The sequence below is a fragment of the Eubalaena glacialis genome, chromosome 4, assembly GCF_028564815.1.
Source record: "Eubalaena glacialis isolate mEubGla1 chromosome 4, mEubGla1.1.hap2.+ XY, whole genome shotgun sequence".
Lineage (NCBI taxonomy): Eukaryota > Metazoa > Chordata > Mammalia > Artiodactyla > Balaenidae > Eubalaena > Eubalaena glacialis.
Window position 1 is genome coordinate 44,607,820 of NC_083719.1, and position 26,194 is coordinate 44,634,013.

General features: G+C 41.4%; 1 protein-coding gene across 1 annotated transcript; it reads left to right on the forward strand.

Annotated features, from left to right (window-relative positions):
- Positions 1-24,816: 24,816 nt before the first annotated feature.
- On the forward strand, positions 24,817-25,335 carry LOC133089705 (bolA-like protein 3). The gene has a single exon (XM_061187816.1). It carries the CDS (start codon positions 24,842-24,844, stop codon positions 25,172-25,174), a length of 333 nt encoding a protein of 110 aa, XP_061043799.1. The 5' UTR covers positions 24,817-24,841; the 3' UTR covers positions 25,175-25,335.
- The last annotated feature ends 859 nt before the right edge of the window (positions 25,336-26,194 follow it).

The window sequence follows — 26,194 nt, forward strand, 5'->3', positions numbered from 1 at the left end:
CATTTTTGGATTGGGTTGTTTGTTTTTTTGTTATTGAGCTGCATGAGCTGCTTGTAAATCTTGGAGATTAATCCTTTGTCCGTTGCTTCATTTGCAAATATTTTCTCCCATTCTGAGGGTTGTCTTTTGGTCTTGTTTATGGTTTCACTCCCATTTTTGTTACTCATTTCAGGACAAGAAATTTTTAACAAAATGACATTCAAAACAACTGAAGGATATCAATTTTGGGGAAAGACATTATGAAACTACATAATAAGGAAATATAATATTTTTGACTTAAGTCCATGTGTATTTTCAAAAGATAAAAGAATTTCACATCATAAAGGAAAATAAATGTAACTCTAAGAATAGTTGTTGTTTTTTTTTTTTTTTTCCTTCCAGACGGTTTGTTAACTATTCTTAGTATGTATTTGATCTTTGGTGTTTTTCCAAAGTCTGAGCCAAAGTGAATATTGTCAAAGGCCATCCTCTTAAATGAGTAGATGGCTCCTTGCAGGTCTTCAGTTTAGTGCAACAAACATTTGTTAATCCCCTCTGCATGCAGGGTGGTGATATGAGAGAGATACAATCAGTGCTTTCTTTCTGAGAGAAAAGGGCACACAAGAACATAAGCAATAATAGTGTCACTGGAGGAACAGCGATTTCCTTTGTTCTTTCCCCAGGGAAAGAATTCAGTCAGGAGGCATAGAGCAGTTTTAAGTAGCAAGAGTTTTATTAAGCAGAGTGAAGAAAGGATAAGAAGCGGGCGATCTGGAAACCAGAAGCAGTCCTGCAATGGGGTGGGGTGGAGTTTTTTAGAGTGGTGGTCCCTCCCTGTGTCTTGTGTCATTTGACTGACAAATTGATTGACAGCTTTAGGTCATATAACTTTTCTCTTAGTGTGTAGGTGCTTACCCATAAGCACCCAAGCAAAACCCACAGGGTGGGAGGGGCAAAACCCGCAATGCTAATTTATTATAATTATGGCATAATGAACCCCGGGTTACCCTGAGTCACCTTTTAGGTCTTGCTGCACCTGCGCCAACCTGTGCTGGCGGTTTTATCTTGCTTGGTCCTGGTACGGCTGGAAACTTAGAGGTGGTCCTTGACCACAAGAGGGAGGATCTCTGAGCGTGTTCCAACCACCAGTGTCCAGGTGGGGGAGGGAAAGACGAACCATCCAGGATGGGGCGGGACCCGTTCCTGTCTGACTAGCTACCTAATAAAAGGACAATACAAAGTCGATGCTGGGTCTGTAACAAGTACTATTTTTTATAATGTGGGAAACACTGAGCTAGCTCCTGTGGCACCATAAGAAGATATGGTCTTTGTCCTCAAGGGTCTTACAGTTTAGTGGGGGAGTGGGGAGAAGGAGGATAAGAGCAAGAGGGGGTGGGGGAGAAAGGAATTAAATACAGAAATCAATATAATTACAAACCATGGCAAGTGCTATAAACTAATAGGTTGCCATGTTGTACATGGCGACCTAGTCTGTGGATCTGTTTCTCTGAGGAAGTGACATTTAAGCCAAGATGAAGGACGATACATCAGTCAAGGTTTCAGCACGTGCAAATGATAATATTTGAGGAGAACTTAACCCAAGCACTCTTTGCAAAGTCGTGGGTGAGTGTAGAAAATTCATAAGGGGTAGAGCAGCATCTCAAGGATAGTAACACTGGACCATCCCCTCTCTAGGGCTGAAAGAGTGAGGGGGCAGATTCAGAACTCACAAGGAGAGAGCCTCATGGACAGAAGCTGGGACATTGGACTGAGGAACCATTTACTCTGAAGTGACTCTGCAGGAAAGGAGCTGAGGAGATAAATGCTGCAGCCTCACTCACCTCCCTCCCTCCTCCCTCCTGCTGGGGCCTCCTGTTGGTTGAGCGTAATGGGAAGCCAGTGGGCAAGGCAGACGGGCCCAGACAACTCAATTTGTTGCAGCAGAGAGCAGAGTGGAGAAGGGTGGTGAGTAGGTCTGGAGGGGAAAGAGGAACTATACAATGGAGATGAGTGCGACTCTATCCATTTGTAGGGAACGAGGTAGAGTAGGGGACTGTGGGTGTGAGGTGTAGGCAGGCAGGGGGAAAGCATGCACAAAGGCCAGGTGGTGAACTCCAGGAGCAGGAAGATCAGTGGTGAGCTGGGCATGCACCACAGGTTGGATTCTGGTCTATATCCGGAGAGCAGTGGGAAGAGATTGGAGACTTTTTCATGAGGTGGGGCAGGGGAGGTGGCAGGGAAAGAAGATGAACCCGATGAGATGCGGGCTTTGAAGAGATGCTGCTGGCTGTGCTGTTCAGGAGGGACAGGAGGAGGCCAGAGTTCAAAGGCTGGCACAGTTGCTTTGCAATGTTCGTATATTTTATATTTCAATATGCTGTATATATGGCTCTTTAAATTGCTCTTGTTAAGTTAATATATATAAATACCTTTCCAGCTAGTACTTTTAATAGCTCCATAATATTTTGTTACATATGTAAGTGTCTTCTTTAATCTTATTGAAGGACATTTAGGTGTGGCCAATTTTCCTCTTCCATGTAGTGCGGCAGTGAATGTTCTCATACCTGAAGAACAGATTCCTAGAGGGAGGATTGCTATGTGTGTGCATGTGACTTTTTATAGGTACTGCCAAAGTGACCTTGAAAACGGCTGTACTGATTTGCACTTGTGAGGAATATTTCTAACTGAAGGAAAAAAAATATATATTTTCATAAACTAGAAAACTATACCTCACTTACAAAAATATATTTTAACTTTCTTCCAAAAACAAATCCTGACTATTCACTTGACATTACCTTAGATGTGTGTCCCTGTACCCATAATATGGCAAGTTAATATCTAAGTGACCATTTATAGACATATCACTTTAGGGATATATTCTTTTCTTTCCCTCCCTCCCTCCCTCCCTCCCTTCTTTCTTACTCCTCTTTTTAATAAAATAACTTGAAAAATAGTAAACAATTAAAATATTATTTGATTTATAGATCCAGTTTTAGAATTTAAATATGATTATATTACAGAATTAAAATTGTTGATGGAAAATATTAACACAAAACAATTAGAATATATCACAGATTGGAGTAAATTCTAATGGGGAGTTTTTAGTTTTTTCTTTTTAATGGACTATATTATTTTTTCAGTCAGATAAGTTAATATTTTGTTAGTAGCCAATACAATTTTGGGCAGGTTAACACAAAACAGACAGAAAACAACCAAACAAAGAAACCTGTGAAACTTATAGAAACACCCCAGAACTGATTTATTTATGTTGGATAGTTTTGAATTATAAACTAAAAGCACAATGTGCTTGTATTATTTCATTAATCCTAGTTGCATGAATACCAAAATGAAGAGGAAAAGAAAAAACAGTAGTGATTTCTTGAGCAGGGGGATATATTAGTCATTTGGTTGCAAGTGACAGAACCTAACTCAACTGGGACCAGGCACAAAAAGGAATTTGCTTATCACATCACTAGAACACACAGAAGAGAAATGGCTACAGGCACCTGATCTAAACACCAAGTGATGTTGATAGATTGGGTTCCCCCCTTCCTCACTCTGTCCCCCATCCTTTCCCCTCCCTCATATTTCAGCTCCGTTGCTCTCAACATTTCTTTCTTTCTCATTGCCTGTGTCAGGCAAGGTGGCCGCCAGCAGCCCAGGATGCCAGCGTTGGAGTTTCATCCCCCCGAGGGGAAGGGAGCAGCTTCTTACAGAGGAGACAAGGATGATTCTGAGCAAACAATCAGCTGACTTGGTACTAATATAAGAAGCAACTTAACTTCTCCGAAATACACTTTCTACACTCCTTCAAGATTTGTGAATTTAGGTGAACGTTGGATGTAAAGTCCGGAGCACAGTGCCATGCATAAGGCAGGTGTCCAATAAATGGTAGTTCAAAACAAAGGAGTTGGGAGGTGGTGCACTTTGGAGAGGAAAGTGGTGGATTCAGTAGTCTTCTTAATAATGTCTGAGGTGCCCGTGGGAGACTTAGAAAGAAATCTCTAGCAGACAACCAGTGACAAGGATCTAGAAGCTGGATAATATTTGGGAGAGGTGGTGGTTAGAATTATAGGAGTTTGTTACAGATTTTAAGGCCCCTGTTCTAGCCAAAGAAACCCCAGCTCCTCAGAGTTACAGATGTGTATTTTGCACTGGGAAGATCTTACTGCGGGAGTGATGCCCTGGAGGTGGGTTGGAACAGTTTCTCGCTGGGGACTCTTCTGCCAAAACAGGATTGTGCCCTTCAGTTGTTCTCTCAGGAGATTCCGCCTAGAGCTTGGGTTGATCCTTTTTCCTATCGCTGTTTTTATCCATTGGATGGTGTGGGATTTTCTAAGCTCTCACTTCATTTCTTTGTTTAAAAAAATTCTTGCCATTCTCATTTCCAAGTGCTATGTAAGGTCACAAGGGTGAACATTACAAACAGCAACGTGACAGATCAAGACAGTTCCTCATGGGATCAGATGAAGGATCTATCTGCAGGGTCCTGGAGGAATCTGTGACTTTCAGAGGGTACAGTCAGCCCCTAGCAGTCATGAGGAGAATTCAGGGCAGACAATACAACCATGGATATATATGAGCGTGGTGTCATGTTTAGGGTGTAAGCTGCTGATTCTGAGGAGTCATTTGTAGACTTTACATAAATTTTAGTTTAATGTGGATGCTCAATTGGTGGTAAAAGGTAATACCTATCACTCAGAATGATGTGTGAGAAAAAGTCATTGCTAAACGGGACCAATGTGGGTAAATTACATTTAATAACAGGATGGGTGTATTAGTTTCTATTGCCACTATAATAAATGAGCACATACTTAGTGGTTTAAGACAACACACATTTATTATCTCATAGTTCTGTAGGTCAGAATCCAGTTTCATGCACTTACAGGAATGAGGTCCCCATTTTCTTGTTGGATGTTTGCCAGAGGTCCTTCTCAGCTTCCAGAGGCCACATGCATTCCTTGGCTCATGGCCCCCCTTCCTCCATCTTCAAAGCCAGCAATGGCAGATGGAGTCCTTCTCACACTTTGAATCCCTCTGACCTCCTTTTCTGCCTCATCTCTCCTACAGCATCTCTCTGAGAGACTCTTCTGCCTTTCTCTTCTGCTTTTAAAGATTGTGTGATGGTACTGGACCCACCTGGATAATCCAGGTTAGTCTCCCTATTTTAAAGTCAGCTCATCAGCAACCTTAATTCCACAATGGTATCTGGTTTAGTGTTTGATTGACTCACCAGGGGATGAGGGTCTTGGGCGGCCATCTTTGGAACTCTGCCTACCATAATGGGTTTCGTGGGAGCTGCTTCCCCAGTGGGTCTCTATAGAGTTCTTTAAAAGTTCTCATGGTTCTTTCAGAGCTTCGGAAATGCTCTTATGTTTATAGAATGGGAGACACTGATCTATAGCAGATCTGCAAGAGTGGAGAAAATATTTCTGTGTGCATGTGTGTGTGTGAGAGAGAGAGAGAGAAGGGAGGGGGAGAGGGAGAGGGAGGGAGAGAGGGAGAGAGAGGGAGAGAATGCGTGAGAGAGGGAGAAAGCAAAAGCATGCTCTTCCTGGAGTTGGATGGGAGGAATGGCTTGGCCAATGGGGCAGTTTCTTGACTTTGGAGAAAGGTCAGGCAGGCAGGGTCAGCGCCAGCACAAATCTGCATCTGATGAGGTTAGTTGAGGCAAGAGATACATCAAAGAAGACAGGTCATTGGTGTTTTGGGGTTGGTTCCTGTTTATGTTCAGGAGGTGTTAGGTCTGACTTGTGTCTCCTAAAATTTGTATGTTGCAGACCTAACCCTCAGAATGTGGCTGTATTTGGAGATAGGGTCTTTAAAGAAGAAATTAAGTTATAATAAGGGCAGGCTGTAATCTAATATGACTAGTGTTCTTATAAGAAAAGGAGATTAGGATGCAGAGGTGTTGAGAGGGAAGATCATGTGAAGGCTCAGGGAGAAGGCGGCCATCTATAAGCCAAGGAGAGAGAGACCAACCCTGCTGACACTTTGATACTGGATTTCTAGCTTCAGAATTTCTGTGTTTTAAGCCACGCAGTGTTTGGTATTTTGTTATGGCAGCCCGAGTAGACTAAAACAGGAGGTTTTATTTCCATAAGGGAGGCTGAAGATCCCCAGCAGAGAAAAGCCTGTAACTCCAGCATACAGCAAATATTCTTCCTTCCCCTGGTGGCAGCTGAAGTTTCCTCTGCGAGCATGGCCCTGGAGAGAACTCTCTAGCTCCTGCTTATGTCCACTCTGGTTTCCCAAGGGTGGGCTCTGGCCATTCCTACCCCAGACATCCCTCACAAGTGATTGGGGTGATGGCACATGCTGGGAGTGGGGGTGGGAGGGATGTGGGCTCTTGTCTGCTGATTTCAGGGCCTGCCCAGAGGAGGACATGGCCAGCTAGCTCTGTGTACTCAGGCTCCCTTCTCGTCTCCTTCTTCAGGGTCCTGCAACCTGTAGTATGATGATTCTGGCAGCAGGGCTCTGGCACTCCTGGTTTTGGAATAACAGGAAAACTGGGCTGAAAGGTCAGGTGATTCAGGTTCTTGTCCCAGTGTTGCAGGTAATTAGAAATTTTACCTTGTACCGGTTACTACTTTTCTTCATCTGTAAAATGAAATGTTTGGATTCCACAATTCTGTAGTTCTGTGAATCATTAGTAGACGGCAGGGTGGAGGGGGGATAGATTGGGAGTTTGGGATTGACATGTACGCACTGCTATATTTAAAATAGATAACCAACAAGGACCTACTGTATAGCACAGGGAACTCTGCTCAATATTCTGTAATAACCTAAATGGGAAAAGAATAGATAGATGTATATATATAACTGAATCACGTTGCTGTACACCTGAAACTAACACAACATTGTTAATCAACTGTACTCTAATATAAAATAAAAATTAAAAAATAAAATATGGAACCTGAGAAACACCCCCATAAGAAGATGAAGTTCAAACTCTATCTTCTCTTCCTGGGAAGTGTGAAGAACTTCATAACTTCCACTGCTGTGGCACTTCTATTACTGCATTTCATGTAGCTATTTATTTGTTTAGCTAAAAAGAAAGATTTCACAATAACCCTCTTTTTGGACAGGATCAAAGTTCAACTCAGGAGATCCCAGAGACTGGCTATTAACTTGCTTTCTATTTTTAACCACACTTCATTCCAGAGAATAATGTTTTCCTCTGTGTTTCAATGGGGCTATAGAAACAGAATTTAACAGTGAAAACATGCTTCTCAAAAACCCCACACTGCCCTAGTGAGCACCTGCCCTGCAGGGCATGCCCAAGTTCAAAATGTAGAACTCTGAGAATGTAACATTTTCATCTGTTGTTAATTATTGCTGTATGTTTTCAAATTCCTGAAGTCAGATGGTTTGTGTTAGTACATTAAATTTTCATGTCCAGTAAATATTTGTATGCACACAACCCAAATGTGTGGAGTAAACATAATGATTTCCACTTCCTGTAAAGTAAGCTTATTTTGAATTTGAAAATGCTTGCAGAGGAAAAAAAGCATCTAGGCAAAATGACAAGTTTCAGTTTGTAGTCACCTTCCCAAAGATTTATTTGGAGCCAAGCTGAGAGCATGAAGTGCAGGGTCTGTATATAAAACTGGAGAGTCCTTGCTTGGGCAAAATGTTCGTTAGCTTCAGCCTGTTCTCTAATTGGAATGTGAAAATATCTTTTGAGCAGAGTCCAGCCCAATTTTATTAGTTTGGCAGACCATTTTACCCTAATGAAAAATGAACAAAATGTGCACTTTTTTGACATTCAAAATATTTTACCTCTAGACTGTGAATTTCTTTGGAAAATTTATATTTCTTGGATGAGATACACCTTATGAATTTGGGGGCTCTCACAGACCCAAAGGTAGAATTTGTAGTTGCTCATCTTATATTTATTGCTATTATAAATATTGCCCAGGTCTTCTCAGATCTTTTTTTTGAGGGGTCACCATTAAATAGTTCTCACAGATTATAAGGAAAAGTTTAAGAGAAAGCTGTGATTTCCAGGGTAGTATAAAGTAAACATTTAAAAACATTATAAAAAATTTAAGTAGGAGTTTAGAGTAATTAGGGGCAAATTCGAAGAGCAGGGAAATGAAGGAGAACTAGCCATTTACTATAGCAACAGGAGCAAATATAGAAAATGAAAAGCTTCTCTGTGGCCTTAGGTATCATTGGGAACAACACGGCAGTGGGGACTTAGGTCTGAAAAAACAAGGAGTTTTACTTGATCATAAGGTACTAAATTTAAACTTCTAGCTGGAGCCCCAAATGGCCCTAAATTAATTGGAGTTTGCCAACTGGTGTGTGTGTGTGTGTGCGCGCGGGCACGTGTGTCGGGGGGGAAGGTTTGGGAAGATGTACATACAAGGAACTAATTAGAATGCAAAACAGTGAAAATGTGCTAACTTGAGTGACAAACTTATTGGCAAGAGGTGGAGGGAGGGGTTAATGATGGTTTTGGCTAAAGTAATTGAGGAAGTTTTCATGAGGAAGTGCCATTTTATCAGGGCCTTGAAGAATGAGTAGTTTTTGATAAATAGAGGTAAATTAACAACAATAGTAGTGACAGAAACTAAAATTTGAACATGTTAGGCATTGTGCTAAGCTCTTTTCAAAGTATCATCTCTTAAATCTCACAAAAGGTCTAAGAGGTGCATATGATTACTGTCCCTGTTTATAGGTGAAGAAATTGGGGTAGACGTAACTTGACCAATATCACACTTGAGTTCAAGTGCACTTGAATTCAGATGTACTGCTTCAAGCAACTGTGCTTTTTTAAAAGAGAAGGGCAATCTAGAAGGAGGAGAAGCCTTGAGCAAAGAATAAATGAGCAGTTTTGGAGAAATTGCAAGGTTTTGTGTGGCCTAAGTATAGGATGTTTGGGGAAATGAAGTTGGGCTAGATGGCAGAGCCTTGAATAGCATTTCAAGGAGTTTTTTCTTCCAGGCAATGGGGAGACATTATGGGTTTTTGCGTAGAGGGGTCATGTGATGTGACTAGCAATTATAGATAAGTCTGGAGGTGGCCTAAAGCATGGGTTTGAGAAGGGAGAGATTGGAGGTCAGGGGAGGTCAGGTTACGGAGCAACTGTGACACACAGGTGTAATGACAGGTGAAGACCCAAGGTGGGGTTGGCGGGAGTGAGCGAGGGAAGATGTGGGAGACACTGTGGGAAGTGGAACTGGCTGGATATTATAACTGCTTGCATCTGGGAGTGAGGAGAGAGAGTTTTAGTTTCCACTGTTTGGAATATAGTGATGTGACTGACCTAAGGAGTACAGCAGCAAGAAGCTGGGAGCAAGACTGTGTATTAGGTTAGAAGCATGTTGAATTTGAGGGGCTATGTAATATTCAGATAGAGATGTCCAGTGGGAATTTGGAAAATCTTTGTCTAGGGCAGGGTGAGAAAATTTGGCAGACGCAACACAGAGGTAAGAGTTGAAACCTTGGAACAGAAATAGGACAAAAGCGAGGAAGACCAAGGCTAAATCTCTGAAGAATACCCAGTTTTAAAGAAGTAGTTGGATGAATAGACATCAGTAAGAGAAGACTTAAAACACATGGTCAGGAAAAGCCTTATCCAGATTATCCTGGATTCCAAAGGAGAGAGTTTCAGAAGGGAAAAATCATCAAGAATGAGAGGCAGGTGTATAGCACAAATTCTGAAAAAAGATCATTGGATCAGATCAGTGTTTCTCAAATCTTTTAGTGTCGGGACCCTTTTCCTCTTAAAAATTATTAAGGACCTTGTCTTAGTCAGCTTGGGATGCTATCACAAAATTCCATAGACTTGGTGGCTTAACTACAGACATTTATTTCTCACACTTCTGGAGGCTGTGAAATCCTAGACCAAGGTGCCAGCACATTTGGTTCCTGGTCAGGGCCCCCTTCCTGTCTTGTAGACAGCCACCTTCTCTCTGGGTCCTCGCATGGCAGAGAGAGAGAGGGGGCTCTGTGCTCTCTTCCTTTTCTAATAGGGACACTGATCCCATCACAGGGACCCCACCTTCACGACCCCATTGAAATTCAATTACCCTCCACCGGCCCCACTTCCAATACCATCACATCAGGAGTTAGGGCTTCAACATATGAATTTTGGGGGAAATAACAGACCCCAAAGAGTTTCGTTTTTATGTGGGTTTTGTCTATTGATAGTTACTATATTAGAAATGAAGACTGAGAAAAAATTAATTACTTAGAAAAGAATAAAAACTCATTCCATGTTGATGTAAAATAAATTGTATGAAAAACAACTATATTTTACAAAGCCAAATTAGTGAGAAAAATGGTATTCTTTTACATATTTTGCAAATCTCTTTCATGTCTGGCTTAATAAAAGACAGATGGCTGTTCATAACTGCTTCTGCATTCAATCTGTTGCCATGTTACACATCATGGAACCTCTGGAAAATGCAACTGTGTGTTCAAAAGAGAATGAGAGTGAAAAAGCACCCCACCGTCTTGTCTATTTAGCCTTCCCTACCTCCAACCCAATAGTTCTATTTCAGGTAATGGTTTGTTTCCCTCACTGGATTTCATGCAATTTGTAATTATTTCATTTACTTTTTTTGAGTTTGTTTGTTTTTGGTTAGTTGGCCCTCTTTGACTGTAAATTCCACAAGGAGGGATTGCATCTTACATCTGCCTTGTCCATCACCATTTCACAGTAGCTCACACTCAGTAGATGTTCAATATAAAATTATTGAGTGAATGAAGGAAATGGACTAAGGCAAATATAGCTAAGGGAGAGTTGAGTATACCAGCTGGTGTCATTGAGGAGGTTAGGCATAGTAATGGGAGTGGTGAGGGAGGGTTTTCCTGATGCTCTGGAATTGGCAATAAGAATCCATGGCTGAAAACAAAGTCCTAGTGCCATGCCCTTCACGCCATGCCCAGGTGTGCATAAGGAGAACGCTGCAAGGGGAGGGCAGAGTCGCGGAGAGGGTTAGGGGTGTGGCAGAGTGTTTATGGTAAGAGAGCCTTTTTCCCTGTGATGGTGAATGAGCCAGGACTGCTCCAACCACCCTACTAAATCCAAGGAAATAGACTGAGTGTGTCTGTAGCAAAGGAAGATTGGCATCCTGCTCCCTGAATGGATGCTTGCCGAGGAACAACTTGCAGCTGCCATTGGCACAGAGGAGAGTAGGCTGAGGGGCCTTGGGGAGAGCATGACATATGTCCCCAAAGGAAGGGAAGGGGTGTTCTTGAACGTGAGACTAATGCTGCTTCTCATCTGGAGACTTCTGAATCTGATAGTCCTGTGGAAGGATGAAAAAGGGTGAGAAATGCTCCTCACTGCTCCACGCCCTTCAGAGGGTCCCAAAGAGACATCAGCGATGCCTGTAACTCCACAGGAAGGAGCACTGAGGTTCGAGAGTCAGGTTGTAGTCACCGGTCCAAGTGAGGTGATGCTCCGTCTGCGCTGATGTGAGGAAGGGCTGGGGTGAAGCTGAACAATACCTAAGAGAAACACACGCACACTGTTTTTGTTGATACCGCCATGTCAGTAGATGGAACCACACTAAACCGTAGCAAAATGGGGGCACTTGTCTCCACCACTGGGCTGTCAGCTAAGATGAACTTTCTTCCCTGTATCTCCCAGCCCCGAACTCTGAAGGTACTAGCCCCAGAAGGAAAAGGTGTGGGTGGGGAAAGGATATGCCCTAAAATTAGACGACTCCCCACCTTCCCTTCCAGGGAGCTGGAGTGAGAGGGGGAGCAAAGGGACAGATCACACCCTCTTCCTGACCAAGTCCCCTGAGGCCCAACATGGAGAAGGTTTTGAATCAGATGTGGATTGGAGTTTTAAACAGAATTGGACTTTTAATAATTTCAAGTGACCAAAAAATATGAAATGTGGGAAATAGGAGGTGTGGTTGAAAGCAGGAATTAGAGAAAAAGAAAACCATTCTGTGTTAGTGCCTCACTGAATTAAGATGTCTTAAGGAGGAAGTTATGATTTGTTTACTTTCAGGTTCTGTGGGCTTCTAACTACCCTGTGGGCAGTGACAATCCATGTTTTAGTAATCTTGCTCCTCGGCATCAGTGAGTGGTGCCTTACGTGAAATGAGAACACTACCCTACAGGTTCTTGTTAAATTGAGTTGCACATTTCTGTTCCAGGAAACCAGGAACACAGTAGGCTTGGTAGGAAGGGTTGTATGTATTCCTTTAGCCTTCACCTCCCTTAATAGCAGACCCAGGAGTGACACAGAGAAGGGCAAACAGCCCTGATGACCAATTCCCTATTAGTTTTATTCTTTATGCTTTTGAATATTTCCTTATTCTGGATGTAACAGTAAGAATAATCAGGTCAAAGAGAACAAGCAAGTGGGGTCAAGATGGGAATGAGACACATGCCTGGTCATAGCATCAGATTTTACGAAAAGAAGCATACCAACAGGGGATTAATCTCCAAAATATACAAACAGCTCATGCAGCTCTATGTCAAAAAAACAAACAACCCAATCAAAAAATGGGCAGAAGAGCTAAATAGTTCTCCAAAGAAGACATACAGATGGCCAAAAAGCACATGAAAAGATGCTCAACATCACTAATTATCAGAGAAATGCAAATCAAAACTACAATGAGGTATCACCTCACACCAGTCAGAAAGGCCATCATCAAAAAGTCTACAAACAATAAATGCTGGAGAGGGTGTGAAGAAAAAGGAACCCTCTTACATTGTTGGTAGGAATGTAAATTGGTACAAACACTATGGAGAACAGTATGGAAGTTCCTTAAAAAACTAAAAATGGAAATACCATATGATCCAGCAATCCTACTCCTGGGCATATATCTGGAGAAAACCATAATTCGAAAAGATACATGCACCACAATGTTCATTGCAGCATTATTTACAATAGTCAGGACGTGGAAGGAATCTAAATGTCCATCGAGGGCTTCCCTGGTGGTGCAGTGGTTGAGAATCTGCCTGCCAATGCAGGGGACACGGGTTCGAGCCCTGGTCTGGGAAGATCCCACATGCCACGGAGCAGCTAGGCCCGTGAGCCACAATTACTGAGCCTGCGTGTCTGGAGCTTGTGCTCCGCAACAAGAGAGGCCGTGATAGTGAGAGGCCCGCGCACCGCAATGAAGAGTGGCCCCCACTTGCCGCAACTAGAGAAAGCCCTCGCACAGAAACGAAGACCCAACACAGCCATAAATAAATAAATAAATAAATAAAATTAAATGTCCATCGACAGAGGAATGGATAAAAAAGATGTGGTACATATATACAATGGAATATTACTCAGCCATAAGAAAGAACGAAATAATGCTATTTGCAACAATATGGATCGACATAGAGATTATCATACTAAGTGAACTAAGACAGAGAAAGACAAATATCATATGATATCGCTCATATGTGGAATCTAAATAAAAAATACAAATGAACTTATCTACAAAGCAGAATCAGATTTATAGATATTGAAAATAAACTTATGGTTACCAAAGGGGAAATGTAGGGGGGAAAGGATAAATGAGGAGCTTGGGATGAACACAAGCACACTACTATATATAAGATAGATGACCATCGGGGACCTACTGTATAGTACAGGGAACTCTACCCAATATTCTGTGATAACCTATATGAGAAAAGAATCTAAAAAAAATGAATATATGTATATGTATAACCGAATCACTTTGCTGTACACCCGAAACTAACACAACATTGTAAATCAATTATAATCCAATAAAATTAAAATATTAAAAAAAAGAAGCACATCAGAGGGATGGAAAGGCAGGTGGAGAGAAGAAGGTGATGGGTGTAGAGTGGACTATTGACTGAGAAAGTCTGTTTCTTTAGAAGTTTACTTGAGAATTGTACTACATGTTTAATAACCCAGAGGATGTATTTACAGAAAACTTGGCAGTGAAAGTTTTTTTTTTTTTTAACATCTTTATTGGAGTATAATTGCTTTACAATGGTGTGCTAGTTTCTGCTGTATAACAAAGTGAATCAGCTATACATATATCCCCATATCTCCTCCCTCTTGCGTCTCCCTCCCACCCTCCCTTTCCCACCCCTCTAGGTGATCACAAAGCACCGAGCTGATCTCCCTGTGCTATGTGGCTGCTTCCCACTAGCTATCTATTTTACATTTGGTAGTGTATATATGTCCATGCCACTCTCTCACTTCGTCCCAGCTTACCCTTCTCCCTCCCTGTGTCCTCAAGTCCATCCTCTACGTCTGTGTCTTTATTCCTGTCCTGTCCCTAGGTTCTTCAGAACCATTTTTTTTTTTTTTTTTAGATTCCATATATATATGTGTTAGCATATGGTATTTGTTTTTCTCTTTCTGACTTACTTCACTCTGTATGACAGACTCTAGGTCCATCCACCTCACCACAAATAACTCAGTTCCATTTCTTTTTAGGGCTGAGTAATATTCCATTGTATATATGTGCCACATCTTCTTTATCCATTCATCTGTCGATGGACACTTAGGTTGCTTTCATGTCCTGGCTATTGTAAATAGCGCTGCAATGAATATTGTGGTACATGACTCCTTTTGAATTATGGTTTTCTCAGGGTATATGCCCAGGAGTGGGATTGCTGGGTCATATGGTAGTTCTATTGTTAGTTTTTAAGGAACTTCCATACTGTTCTCCATAGTCATTGTGTCAATTTACTTTCCCACCAACAGTGCAAGAGGGTTCCCTTTTCTCCACACCCTCTCCAGCATTTATCATTTGTAGATTTTTTGATGATGGCCATTCTGACTGGTGTGAGGTGATATATCTCATTGTAGTTTTGATTTGCATTTCTCTAATGATTAGTGATGTTGAGCATCCTTTCAGGTGTTTGTTGGCAATCTGTATATCTCTTTGGAGAAATGTCTATTTTGGTCTTCTGCCCATTTTTGCATCGGGTTGTTTGTTTTTTTGATATTGAGCTGCATGAGCTGCTTGTAAATTTTGGAGATTAATCCTTTGTCAGTTGCTTCATTTGCAAATATTTTCTCCCATTCTGAGGGTTGTCTTTTCATCTTGTTTATGGTTGCAGTGAAAGTTTTAAAATGGCCTTCCTGTCGCTGGAAATCATCACAGACATGTTTAGATAAGGAGAGCTAGAAATGATGCAGTAAACATCTTTCAACATGATATTTTCATATCTAATGACCTATTAGGGAGGACTGATGCAATCCATCAGTGTCCTCTAAGCTCCAGACCCCATGGAGAGCTAAGCTCAGAGTGGAATAGTATTTAACCCCCAGGCTGAGGACGAGGGCTGAGGTGTCGGATTTTTGAGATATATCGACTGTTGCGTAATGGGGGAAAATGACTGTGCCCGTATCTGTACTTCATTTTCTGCTCTCTGCGCTAGAAGGATTGGTAACAGCTTGGTTCCCGCCTGAGTGCGGCAGATCCGGACAGTGGCGGCCTTTAAACTGAGACCCTGTTTAAAGGCAAGAGAAGATATCATTGACTAGAAGGACTAGTGTTGTCAGGTAAAATAAAAATGCTCAGTAAAATGTGAGCTTCAGGTAGACAACAAAAAATGTTTAATATAATTAAGTCCCATGCAACATTTAGGACATACTTATTCTAAAAGAAAATTGATGTTTATCTGAAATTTAAATTTAACTGAATATCCTGTGTTTTTATTTGACAAATCTGGCAACTCTACTTGGAAGTCTGTCTCATCAGTGAGAAGTTGCTTTTCTCTTTTTTTAATTCAAACCAGGATCTGGTCAAGAGTGATAGGAAAACTAACTTCAAATGTTTGGGTTGGTCCTGGAGAATTTCTATGTGTACCAAGCTGAGAACAGGCAGGTTTGCAGACACATTGGGCACCCTTGACTTGGCTTTTATAGATGTAATTGTTTTATTGTTGTAAAATATACGTAACTTAAAATTTACCATTTTACCCATCTTTAAGTGTACAATTCAGTGGTATGAAATGCACTCACATGGTTGTACAACCATCGCCACTATCCATCTCCAGAACTTTTCTCTCTCCCCAGTCTGAAGCTGTGTACTCATTAAACAGTAACTCTTTGTTTTCTCCCCCCACCCTCCTGTCACTGGCAACCGCCATTCTACTTTCATCTCTATCACTTTGACTATTCCAAGTACCTCATTATAAGTGGAATCGTACAAGATTTGTCCGTTTGTATCTGGCTTATTTTACTTAGTGTAACGTCTTCAAGGTTCATCCATGTTGTAGCATGCATCTTTTTAAGGCTGAGTAGTATTCCACTGTGTGTATATATCATATTTTATTTATATAGTCATCTGTCAGTGGAGATTTGGGTTATTTCCATGTTTTAGTTATTGTGAGTAACACTGCTATGAACTTTGGTGTACAAATTATCTGTTCAAGCCCCTGCCTTCAATTTTTTGAGTCTCTACCTAGAAGTGGAATTGCTGGATCATACAGTAATCCTATGTTTAATTTTGGGGGGAACCACCATGCTGTTTTCTATAGCAGCTGCACCATCTTATATTCCCACTAGCAATGCATGAGGGTTCTAATTTCCCCATGTTCCTGCTAATACTTTTCTTCCTCTCCTCTCCCTCCACCTCCTCCCCCTCTTCCTCCTCTTTCTCCTTTTGCTAATAGCCATCTTAATGGGTGTGTGTAGATATAATTTTTTCCTTTTTTTACCCCACTGTGCAATCCACTTCAGCACCCACAGCCTAGGGGCACAGAGGCCAGGCAATAATTTGGGGTCACAGTCTGCTCTGGCTTAGGGCACTATTTAGGGACATAATTTTTAAGGATGGTTTGTTACTTCTGCTATTAGTGTAAACAAGAATAGTTCATTCTTTCTTGTTCTGGACTCACAGTGACTTTTGGCACTGACATAAAATTATGTATTTACTGCACAAGATATATCTAAAATGTTTGGATACAGATTTCCCAGTGGGGCTTTTAAACTAGCCCTGAAAGTACTATCAAAAGAGGAGTTCTAGAAGAGTTGCAAACAATGATAGCAGGACATGGCATGAATTTCTTTATTTAAGGTCTGGTTTGTTTGCTGAAACACACACTCATACTCGAACGTCATGATTTTGTAGTCATACCTCATAGATCCATACTAAGGGGTCTGGAGAGATTCTGGGAACCTAGACCTAGAATCTTTTCCTGGATATTAGTTCCCAAGATATCTGAATTCTCAGTAATAACATGCAGGACAGCAGTATCAGAGAAAGGAGTGGGCTGAATTCAAGGTTGAAATAGAATCTGCTTTCTCCTAAATCTAATTACTAACCACCTTTCAGAAAATAGAGGGTGACTGTTCCCATGGCAACAGAAGCCTTAAAGCAAGAAAGCATTCAACAGCCTGACGTTTTTAGCCAGCTCTACAGTGATGCAGCTTGCTGCTAAGGGAACCAAGACCCAGGGCCAAATGTAACCTCTCTGGCAGCAGACTCTCACTTCACAGCTCTCCTTTCTCCGTAGTCCTTCAAAAGACATAGATCTGGGGCTGGCTGTCTTGCCTGTCTTTCAGCCTCCCCCAGACCACTTTCCCAACTTCCTGGTCTCTGTGTGTGTGTGTGTGTGTGTGTGTGTGTGTGTGTGTGTGTGTGTGTGTGTGTGTGTGTGTGTGTGTATGTATGTGTTTCTGTATCTATTCATATCCTATCTGTCTTAATCATCTCTCTGCAAATCCAGATTCATTTTCTTCGTAGTTGTCAATGAATCATTCAAAGTGTACTTTTAGCTCAGAATTGAATAATGCCTTAGGAATAAAAAAGATTCTATTATTAAATGTCTCTTGAGCAGGGCTTTTTGGATTGCTTGTTAAGTGCAGGTCACATTTTCTTAGCTGTTCTTTTTCTTTTCTTTTAAAAATGTTTCTCATGGGTGCACCCTTCTGAATTTGTTAGTTTTATTTTCATTGGTACTAATAGTACTTCTAATTGTTGTTTCTTTACTTCTAAGTGAACAATCTGAGTGGCCTGCTTGCCGATTCCCCAGTTACAAATGCCATGTTATTTCTAGTACTCTCAGCCCTACTAAATAAATTCAGTCTTAAATTGTATGTGGGGCTGGACTCATCGTTTGCTTTATGTTTTGAATGTCATAAGCAGACAGTGATATGAGTAATTGAGCAGCACACATGTTTCAGTCTTTGTCTTAAAGACAAGACTGAAATTATAAAGTGAACTGGATGGAGTCTTAAAGAACAGAAATAAATCCATTTTCATGCTGTATTTGACTGACAAGTTATGAATCAGTCTGGGGTATCATTTCAGGAACCTGCCGTCCAGCAGGAGATGGCTTGACAGAGTGTTGTTGGTAGCAGTTACTGGAAACGAATTGTATCATGTTTACATCTAGAACATTGAGACTCTTTACCAACCTCTTTGCATTTCTTTTTCTGGGTTCACTATCCCTCACCTGAAAAACCTCTTAGTGGGACATTTGGTTATTTGTTTTTGGCCAACAAACCCTGAAGGACTAGCCCCAGTGCTTGAGGAATAACGAGCTATGAAAACTCTGAGATAAAACGTTGTTGATAACAGCCCCTGATTCTGAGAAACAGATCTGAATTTATTATGCTTGCCAGGCAAGCGAGCCCTGTCTTTAGGAACACAGTCTCTACAAGTGGTGCTTGAGCAGAGCTTATATATGTTGCTAGGAAAGCACAGACGATTCTAATTAACAGAAGTGGTGACAAGAATACTGCCTGACTCCTAGACCAAAGCAGAGTTGCTTTAACGCACTCAGCATTCCATCTGTCTTAGGTTAAAGCTGGTTTATTTTGGCCTGGAAGTTCCTGATTTGATTTCAAACAGCAGGGTTTCTCAGTACTGTACTATGTCCTTGATGCTGATGTGATTTAAAGAACAAGATTCTTAAGGTTATGTCCTAGATGCTTGCTAGCAGAGCTGTTTTATAGTTTTATTCAATGGGGGTTGGTGTGCAGGGGAGGCGGAGAGAGCCAGCCATGGTTGGTGGTAGAAAGCAGAGGGAAACATGTTGAAAATAGATCCTGGATCATGGCCACATAAACGTGCTTGCGCAGGACTTTCCTGGTGGCGCAGTGGTTAAGAATCCGCCTGCCAATGCAGGGGACACAGGTTCGAGCCCTGGTCCGGGAAGATCCCACATGCCACGGAGCAACTAAGCCCGTGCGCCACAACTACTGAGCCTGTGCTCTAGAGCCCACGAGCCACAACTACTGAGCCCACGTGCCACAACTACTGAAGCCCGTGTGCCTAGAGCCCGTGCTCCGCAACAAGAGAAGCCACCGCAATGAGAGGCCTGTGCACTGCAATGAAGAGTGGCCCCCGCTCATCACAACTGGAGAGAGCCCGCGCGCAGCAACGAAGACCCAATGCAGCCAAAAATAAAAAAATAAAAATAAATTAAAAAGGTGCTTGTGCAAAAGAACAGAGCAGGGGACACGTGCTGCTTGAGCGCAGGGACTGTCTGTTGGACCTCCACTGCATTCCCCAGGCTTAGCCTGGCACCAAACACAGAGCAGGTGCTCTCTAAATATTTGTTGAATGAATTCATGGTGGAGGAAGATGAAGAAAACAGTCTGATAGGAGAACAATTTCAGACAGTCGGGGTTCAGGCCCTGGGGCTGTGGCTGGGAGAAGTAGATGAGCACTCAGGCTCCCTGGCCCCCAGTAATTCCGGGGGCAGATGCTCCAGCACAGTCACACCAAGTGGTGCCTGAGAGCTGGCCCAGCTTTGCTCTCATGGTGGAGTAGCGGCGAGGAGTGGAGAGAGGCGAAATCACAAGGGGGTTGATAGAAAATGAGTGAAAACACCCCCTCCTCTCTTTTTTTAACCTTGTCTACTTCAGACACTGTGCAAGACACTTCACAAATGTGATCGGTGGTCCTGATTTTAGTGTCCTTACAGCGAGGGTAATAATCTCCTTATTATCAACGAGGAGTCTAGGGCTGGAGTGGTCATGGGACTCTTCTGGGCTCACACAGACAGGGCAGGCAGGCCAGGTCACAGCCCGTCTGGTCTGTCTGGCCCCAGGGCCTCTTCCCCTCCCTGTGCAGTCTCCGGTGCCCCCCACTCTCTGAGATGCTCCGTTCTGGTGATGGTGCTTCTGCCTAGAACCTCGAGGCCACTGCTGCCTAAAGTAGGAAGTTGACAGGCCAGGTGGGACCCAGAGGCGTTTGCCAGGTTTCCCTGAGCCTGACAAGGGGCAAGGAGGACGAGGTCCAACTTCCGGACGTTGGCTTTGGGGGCCTCAGAGGCCTGCCTTTCCAGTGCCCTGGCTGCTTCTCCCACAGGGTGGGACATGGAGTGGGCAGAAACCCGAGGAGCCATACTCTTCATCTATCCATTCTTTTCTTGTTTCACGAAAAAAATTAATAGAACTTGAAAACCTGATTTTAAAGTTGGTCTAAATGAGAACTATGCTAAGGTAATTTTGAAACATAAGAGTAATCCGTGAGGGATGTGGAACTATCTTGGCCTACCAGATATAAAAGAATACCATAGAGCTAGAAAATTAAACAATAATGGAGTATTTTTTCAGTGGTAATTTGGCAATATTCATCAAAATTGACAATAAGCAGGAATTTTATTTTTAAGAGCTATTCTATGGAAATACTTATTGGACATAAAAACAATGTGCTAGGATGTTCATTGCAGCATTGTTTGTAATAGTTTAAAAGTAGAAGTGCCCTAAATTTCTATCAATACAGTAGTGTTATATTACTTTAGCTTATTTTATTAATTTTTAATGTAGTATTAATTGAATAGTATCCTAGATTAATTAGGATATGTCACACTATGGAATACCGTGGAGCCGTTAAAAGGAATTAGGCAGACCCAAATATGCTGACATAAAAAAGTTCTGAAATATATTGGGAATGAAGGAATGAAAAAAAAAATCACAGAACAATATTGTGTTCTTAGGTTATAAACACATTGGAAAATATTTGGAAGGATGCACACAAATGGATTTCAGTGATTAATTTTGCAATCAGAGAAAAAGTCAAGAATGAGTCATTTTTAATACACTTCTTTGTGATTCTCCTCTTTTATAATGAGCATATTCATATGTTATTTGTGTATTTGTAAAACAATAATATGGGGGAAAACAGAACCTGGTGATTTGGGGAATAAGAGGGACAGATGAATTCAAGCTTATTTCAAGGTTTCACCCATAGGTGAATTGACCTGAAACTTCATGGACTAGACAGAACCCATTGCTTTCATTGGTGTAGACCACCCATTTGAAGCCAGAAGACCCCTGGGCCTAGTGTGAGTTAAGTTTTTGTGGTCAAAGTGAATGTAGTCCCCTAAAGTGGTTTTGGGAGCTATTAAGAAATATTGTTTTATTGCATTCAGATTGAATATAACCTTACTGGCTATTATCAAAGAAGTGTTAGTACATTGAAGAAAGGAAAAAAAAATAGGTTCAAAATGCAGTAAGCTCCAGCAGAAATAAACAAGGCAGTGTCTCTTAGGAAATTATCAGGAGGCTCTGTGTCAGCCTCTGAGATGGGTGAGAAGAAAGCTTCCTTTCAGAGCTGCCGTGAGACAATTCTCTTTTCAAGCAGAAAATGGACTAGACGACTTTCTTTGACCTAATGGCTTGTTGTAAAACGCTAAAGCATTATAGAAGTATGCAGCCTAGAAAGGAATCTTTCCCCTTCATCCCTGTTTCTAATTCCATTCCCCTTCCCATGAATCACTACTGTTACAGTTCGGTGTAAATGCATCTAGACAGTCTCCTGAGCGTACAGGCTCACATATTTGCACACATACACATTCAGAAGCAAACACACGCATGACACATTTGCAGAGTTAAAAATGTATGTAAAATGGGACTTCACTATCATATTGTCATTGATAGGAAGCTGAAACACTTCCAGCCCAGCCTGGTTCCCCTCTTTAGTGGAGCCTTTCTCTGCGTTTGTTAATGGGACTCTCCATGGTTTTTCTGGAGAGAAGGACTTAAACATAAGTCTTCTATATTTTCACTGAAATACCCTGGAGAGCGGTGTAGGGCATCAGAAATGTCACTGAAGGGAGAGATGATGTGAATTTAGCTGAAATGAAGTGCAGAGTTTTCTATTTGGGTAGTTTGTAGCATAGTGAGTTTAAGAATTTGGGTTCCACAAATTTGAGTTTGAATAAGGGTTTCACATTAATTATATGACCTTGGGAAAATTACTCAACTATTTAAAAACTCAGTTACCTCATTTGAAAAATAAGAATATAATGGTGCCTATCTTGTAAGATGGTTTGGAGGACTTAACTGGCTTGCAAAATGCTTATCATATTGAAGGCATGTGGTTGACTGCTCAATTGAGTTAGACTTTATTATATTCCCGTTTCAGGGTCACTTTTGAACACCCATACTTCTCTTCTAGTCTATCTGAATACTGCTCATCTAAAGATTTGACTCACTTTTATTTTTGATTCTGGGCTTATGCTCGTTTTCTCTTTTCAATCTATCATCTCCGTTTAACATGCCAAGTCTCCTACATGGCATTTTGGAAATGAACCAAGAACAAACCCAAGTGTTTCACACACAGCTTCTTGGGCTTTCCTTAAATTGAGTTATGGCTGATCATTTCTTGCCTTTTTTAAAAAGCCATCATCTTTTGGTTTCTTTAATGGCATAACTTTCCAAGTTGGTTTTTGATGTCAAAGAATTAGGAGCTCCCTTGTGTTTGGGCCTGTGCAGATTTGGTTGCTTTTATGCTTGTTGTCACTAGCTAACTCTTGACTCTATCAGCCCATGGAGGATTGCCATATGTTAATTTGGTATTAAATCAGATTATGCCTTAGCTGTACATCTGTTTCATTGATTTATCTATTTGTTCAAAAAATGCTTATTGAGCATCAGTGTGTGCCAGGAATTTTACTATGTTTCAGGGACATGGTACAGATACAATAGAGATGGCCCCTCCTTCCATGAAGCATGAGGTCTAGCAGGGACTATACACATTAAATGATGAATCCCTAATGTAGCAGTGCCCTGCTGGGGGCTGCATAGGGCTGTGGGGGACTCCTTAACTAGCCTGAGAGACGGGCCTGGGAGGGCCTCCCTTGAAGGAAGTGATAGCGATGTGAGATCTGGTAAAGTGAGTCAAGTGAGGAGTAGGCGAATATTCCAGGAAAAACGACACCATATTCGAAGACCTGGATGTGGGAAAAATCTTGGAGCATTTGAGGAACTGAAATAAAACTAATGATTGGAGAGGAGAGAGTGAGGGTGTTGAGTGCTGAGGTGGGATTGAAGCCATATGAGGGATTCAGTCTTTTCAGGAGTTTTCTTTGATGGGTTTCTGATGATAAGTGGTTACATAGTCTAGACGGTTGCTAAGTTCAGTGATGATAGTATATTTGGACCTCATTAAGCAGCAATATTTTATTGCTCTTTGGTGATTAATGAAACCTTGTCTCTGGCCAAGTAAACAGATTCTTAGCACGATATGTTTTAATTCAAGTCAAGAAGACAAAAGTACAAGTGCTAGTGAATGCCTCCAGTTAATACACAGGTAGAAGAACTTGGAACTAGAGAATCTTTCCTTTGTTTGAACAGTCTTATCTGCTCTTTGTTAGTCTTCCTCTCTCTTCTACTTTTCAACTTTTTCAATTTTGTCTAAATGTTATCAAATAGAGCAAACAAAAAACCCAACAATAGATACTGCTCCAAAGCTGTGAGACTCAGGGCAACCTCAATGCTTCAGTAGTTAAATTTTTCCTTTCAGTAGCTGCGGTTAGAATTATCTATAGTGCCAGCAAGTGGGTAGTGAGGAGTCATGATCTCCAAGACCCAACTTTCAAGGCATGTGGAACTGGGATACTACATAAAAAGGAATTCTAGCCTTTTATTGATATGTGTGTGTGTGTGTATATATATATATATATATTTTACAGCAACAGAAATCAGTTTATTCTATACGTGAAAAAGGAAAATTACCAGTAAGAGATAATAAGCTCCATTTACAATTTAACCCTTGACAGATATTCTTATTGTTTGTGCTTATCCCTTCTAGGGGATCAAGGACTCTATCTTTGGAATTTTAGAAGGGTGGGCAAACATATTAGACTTCCTGTGGAAAAGTTATAATAACTAGCACCTTTAAATTCAAAACATTTTGCTGCTGATATACGAAGGCATATCAGGGGACATTCCACCATTTAACAAGTGTTTCTCAAAGAGTGGTTTCAAGTCTGCCTGCTCTGGAATCAGAGTGCTTATTTAGAAAATACGATTTCCTGACCCCACAAAAGAACTATCAAATCTGAATCTATAGAGTGGGAGGAGGAGGAATTGGAGAAAGTCTAGTCTTTTATTTTATGTAGAATTTACAAACTTATTTTTATTAGCTAAAACCCCTAAACCTTAAAAGTAAAATGATGTAGAAAAATCAGTAAGTATAAAATATATTTATAAAAATATAATACTCTATAGAATATCTGATATACATTTTTAATTTTAATTGATTCTTTATCATACCTAAAGAGTTTCCCTATGGATTTTTTGGTCTTATTTAAAAAGCAGAACAATTTTTTTCTTAGCAAGAAAACTACTGGTTCCCAACTGCCCAGTCCCATTCTTCTTAGGGAATCAAAATTCTCTTTCCAGCCCAGATTTCTCAGTGAATTCTCCAGTATGTGTATAGCTCTCATTCTAGATATTTCGAGATCTTAAAATCACAGTCTTGTGTCTTTAGGGGAGCCCACATGAGCTCTCTTTTCCTAACCACAGTAGGAAGGACTAAGTTGTGTCCCAACACCACTGTTGGCTTACTATTGAGAACCCTTGGATCTGGTTTTTCTTTTTCTGTAGTTTAGTGTGTGCTTGTGAAAAACTATGTTGAGAAAATAAAAGATACTGGCAGAAGGATTTTTTATGTTAAAAACCAACCTATGGACCTCAGATGGCGGGCCGCGTCGGCCGGGCATGGCGGCGTGGAGCCCGGCCGCGGCAGCGCGTCTGCTCCGCGGGACCGGCCGGCTTCCTCTTCTCCACTGTGCCCAGCGTATTTTTGCCTCGCAGACTGAGGGGGAGCTCAAAGTGACCCAAATTCTCAAAGAAAAGTTTCCTCGAGCTACAGCTATCAAAGTCACTGACATTTCAGGAGGCTGTGGGGCAATGTATGAAATTCAAATCGAATCGGAAGAATTTAAGGAGAAGAGAACTGTCCAGCAGCACCAGATGGTAAATCAGGCACTAAAAGAAGAAATCAAAGGTATGCACGGATTGCGGATATTTACCTCTGTCCCCAAACACTGACCACGCCCTGGCTGCGTAGATGTTGCTGCTGAAACCTTGGATGTATCTTATTGCCACCATTCTTTCCTAGGCATATGACAAAAAATTTATCTATTTTGTTCATGGACATTTCCATATTTTAATTATAGAAGAATATGGTATCTATTTAGATGTTAATTAAAGGCAACAGACAACTAAAAAAAAAAAAAAAAACCAACCTATGACAGAACTGGCCATTTGACAGCTTTGTGTTGCTAACTTGTGTATTTATAGGCTTATTTTCCTAACATTTACACTTTTTTTGGGGCGGGGGGAGGGTCAGGTAGACGTGGCCAGAAAATTTTGCACAATGAGAAAACCTTCAGTAAAGAAGTGAATTTTACTCAAGGAAGGATTCCCAAAGCATAGCATATTCTTGGCCATCCAGAGAAGCATTCTCCCGGGACAGCGGGAAGTGTTGAGATAAAGTAGAATGAAAATGAGTGACGGGAGATCCAAATAGGTAGGAACACAGTAGAGAGCCTAGATTTTGATGATAGAGCAGAGGGAAAGTAAGAAATACGTTGTGAGAAGATGATTGTAGGAAAACGGGTTAGAAGAAAGCCCACTTTGGTTAAATTTAAAATGGACCAGAGAGAAACATGGTGTGAAAAGTAGCATGACTGAATGATATCTGGTGTGTGGATGGGGGCGCTGACAGAGGGAGGGTAGGTTTCAGAGAGAGGAAGGGCCTTAGTACAAGGTAAAAAATGATTCTTAATTAGTAATGACTAGTGGGATTTTTAGCACAGGTGCTGTGATGAAGGGACAATTAGGAAAAAATTATACGGTTATTTTCTCATCCTTCCTAAACACTGGCTATTATAAAAAATAGCGTTTTGAGAGTTAGATGAGAGTTAGATGTTTGTGCATGGCTACTGCAGGGCCTACCAGGGCAACACCTTCTTAGGCTCAGTTACATATTTAGACTCACATGATGACTACAGGCCACCTTTGTCCCCCCCCACTGTCCCCATCTATACAGAGTGCCAGCAGGGCAGT

Coding starts and splice junctions, on each gene's coding strand:
- LOC133089705 (XM_061187816.1), top strand. CDS start 24,842: ATGGCGGCGTGGAGCCCGGCCGCGGCAGCGCGTCTGCTCCGCGGGACC.